Below are 2,714 nucleotides of genomic sequence, written 5' to 3'. Positions count from 1 at the left end.
TGCCTATATTTTAGCCTTTTCTCTTAATTAACCTACAATTTCAGTACCTCTGGAATCAGGGCACAAAGGATTGTGTTACTTCTGGCCTGGTTGAGCTCTGTGTGTTGAGAAAAGCAAATGACACAGCAAATACATAACCCATGACTGTGGAGGGCAAGATTAAAACATGAATGAGAACCCCAAGCCAAGAAATGCAGCGTTAGAACCTTCTAACTTTGTTGGGCAGAGGTTTGTTAAACACCTGTTGATAAATAATGACCTGAAACTGGCAAAGTGTAATTTTGGGTGTAGTTTGGTGTTTTCTTTTGCCATACCTATCCATGTGGATGGCCATGAGCTGTGTGGTGTGGTGGACAGTGTTCCCTAAGGAGAACTTGCCTTGACCTAATGAGGGTGTTGAATTTCCATCGGTTTGGCACTGATGGAACACTGTGAGCTAAAAGAACTGACCTTGATGCTTCTCCTGTTTCTGTATTTGGACCAAATCCTTCTTTATTGTGGTCATGGATTTTGGTGGTTTGAGGGAAGTAATGGGGATGTGCATGGGCATCCTGGCATTGGAGGGGAGGGAATAGGGCCTGAAGAACAGGTAACTCTGCTGAGCCTCAACGTGAAAGCTCCCACGGAAAAATTAGTAGTGAATTGGCCAAAACAATGAAGTTTTTGGTGCCATAGCTGTGCAGGTGGAGGGATGGCACCTCTGGCAGTGCTATAAAGTGTGTGGAACCTTCACAGTGCTGTTCATTGCTAGCTTGGAGCAAACCTTAAGCTGCAGACAAGCCCCACACTGTACCCACGGTGGTAATTCGTGCTGTGTAAGGTGTAACATTATTGCAGACTTAGAAAACACCTGGAATTTGGCACGGCAGGGCTTGGAGTGGCACGAGGGTGTTTCACTTTGGCATGCAGGCTCACTGAGCTGTGTGCCTGCTGCTTGCTTTTCCCAGGGGATTGGTTTGCAGGGGCATTGATGTGCTCCACAAATAAATAATACATGAAGGGTAAAACGTAGAGGGAAGTAAAAGACAGGGCTGGATTCTCTCCTCACACAGTCCCTGCCTGGTGGGTCAGCTCTGTGTGCCCACAGGTGCCAGGAAGCTGAGGGAATGGCAGAGCTCAAACCTGCTCTGTTGCTCGTTTGCTGTGTTCTGAGCAAACTCTTCCTGCCACATGTCTGCTTCCTTTCCTGAGCCCCGTCAGGTTTGGGTTTAGGGGTGTGCTCGTGGTGCTTAGGAGGGCAAAACTTAGCCAGCAGCCAAGCTGTGTTGGTGCAGAGCTGTTGCCTTTGAAGGTGAGGGGAGAGCAGTGCCTTTGGCTTTGAGCTGGTATTTGAGATAAAACATGCAGGGATTTTTGTTCTGGATGAAAAGGCCTTTCTGAAGCTCTTGTAACCAGAAGGAAGATGCCTTCTGTGGCAGAACCCTCAGGCCCAGCTCCCTGGGAGGGCTCCTGAGCTGGAGCAGAGCTCAGTCCTGGCAGTGCTGGGGCTCTGTGCTGGGACCAGCAGCCAGAGGAGCTCGTGATCGCAGGATCACATACAGCTGAGCTGGCTGTTTGCTTCCCACTTGTCAGCAGCTAACTCTCTTGATCAGTTTTAGCTTTTCAGTTCCAATCGCTCTTAAAAACCTCCTTCTGTCCTGAAATTCCTGGTCCTCTTGGTTTCTCTGGCTCTTTTAGTCCTCTGATCACAAGCTGGTTTTGCTGCAATATTGCAACACTGGAAAATGTGACTGCAAAGAGTTGTGTGTGCATATCTATGGATGTAATATACCTGTGTGTCATGCTAGTTGTTCTGTCCAGGGCTTTGCTTTTCTCTCTCAAAAGAGCCTTTGGTTTCGATCTCAGCGTGAACACAGCAGCATTCAGCAAAGTGAGTTGTGATGTGTTCACCTCAGAGTTGGGGTCTTTGTGTACGAAATGGCCTCTGAAGGATGAGCAGTTGGAAATGCTTCTGGTTGGTGTTGTAAAGCAGCTTTTGTCTTGCATTTCATGCACAGACTGTGTCTATATCAGAATTTCTTCTTCAAGAGTTAAAATACTGATTCTGGTTTCATGTCTGTTATATTTACATACAGGTTTCTTCCAGAGTTGAAAAAGCTTGAAGGATATATTTTTATCCATGTTTGGAAAAAGATAGTTGCTGCAGACAAGGAGGATTAACAGCACAGAAAGATGAGTATGTTAAAACCAAGTGGACTTAAGGCTCCTTCAAAGACCATCAAGCATGGGGGTACATTGCTGAAAACACCTACCCCTGTTACAGCTGGTAAGGAACAGTAAACTATGGGAATTCTCCCCTTATTTGGCTTGCAGTAAAAGGTGCCTTGGGTGCTGGGAGTACACACTTGTTTTCTTCTTTACACCAAGGTGTGTTTGCTTGTGCTTCTGCTTTTATTCTGTGTACAGCTTGGACAAACTCTGGGGTTACTGGTTGGCTGTGATCAGGCAGTTTTCCTTGAGGAAATCTTGTCATGATAAAAATGCAGGGTAGTTTTTGAGGTAGAACTCGTAATCTTTCCAAGGTTTTTACCAAAACCTTCATTAAATGCCTCCAGTGTCTTTGTCCTTAGCTTTTAAATTATGTTCAGAGATTACAGTGTGTCATAAGAAAATTGGGAATTGTGCTCTTCCTTTTAGAAATGTTGCTTTTCCAAGTGCTTATTACACTGAAACTGAGCAATGCTTCTCTCTGCAATATTACATATAGGAAATAC

At 45.4% G+C, this 2,714-nt stretch overlaps 1 protein-coding gene across 3 annotated transcripts in view; it reads left to right on the top strand.

The window, feature by feature from the left end:
• Positions 1 to 2,172: 2,172 nt before the first annotated feature.
• The window catches only part of CLIP1 (CAP-GLY domain containing linker protein 1), a 31,795-nt gene continuing 31,253 nt past the window's right edge, over positions 2,173 to 2,714 (top strand). For all 3 annotated transcript variants that reach the window (XM_009071835.1, XM_009071834.1, XM_009071833.1), the window contains exon 1: positions 2,173 to 2,266. In XM_009071835.1, coding sequence (XP_009070083.1) covers positions 2,173 to 2,266 — 94 coding nt within the window. The remainder of the gene's footprint in view (positions 2,267 to 2,714) is intronic.

This window comes from Acanthisitta chloris, unplaced genomic scaffold (assembly GCF_000695815.1).
Source record: "Acanthisitta chloris isolate BGI_N310 unplaced genomic scaffold, ASM69581v1 scaffold19493, whole genome shotgun sequence".
NCBI lineage: Eukaryota > Metazoa > Chordata > Aves > Passeriformes > Acanthisittidae > Acanthisitta > Acanthisitta chloris.
This window is presented reverse-complemented; position numbering and strand designations above follow the sequence as displayed.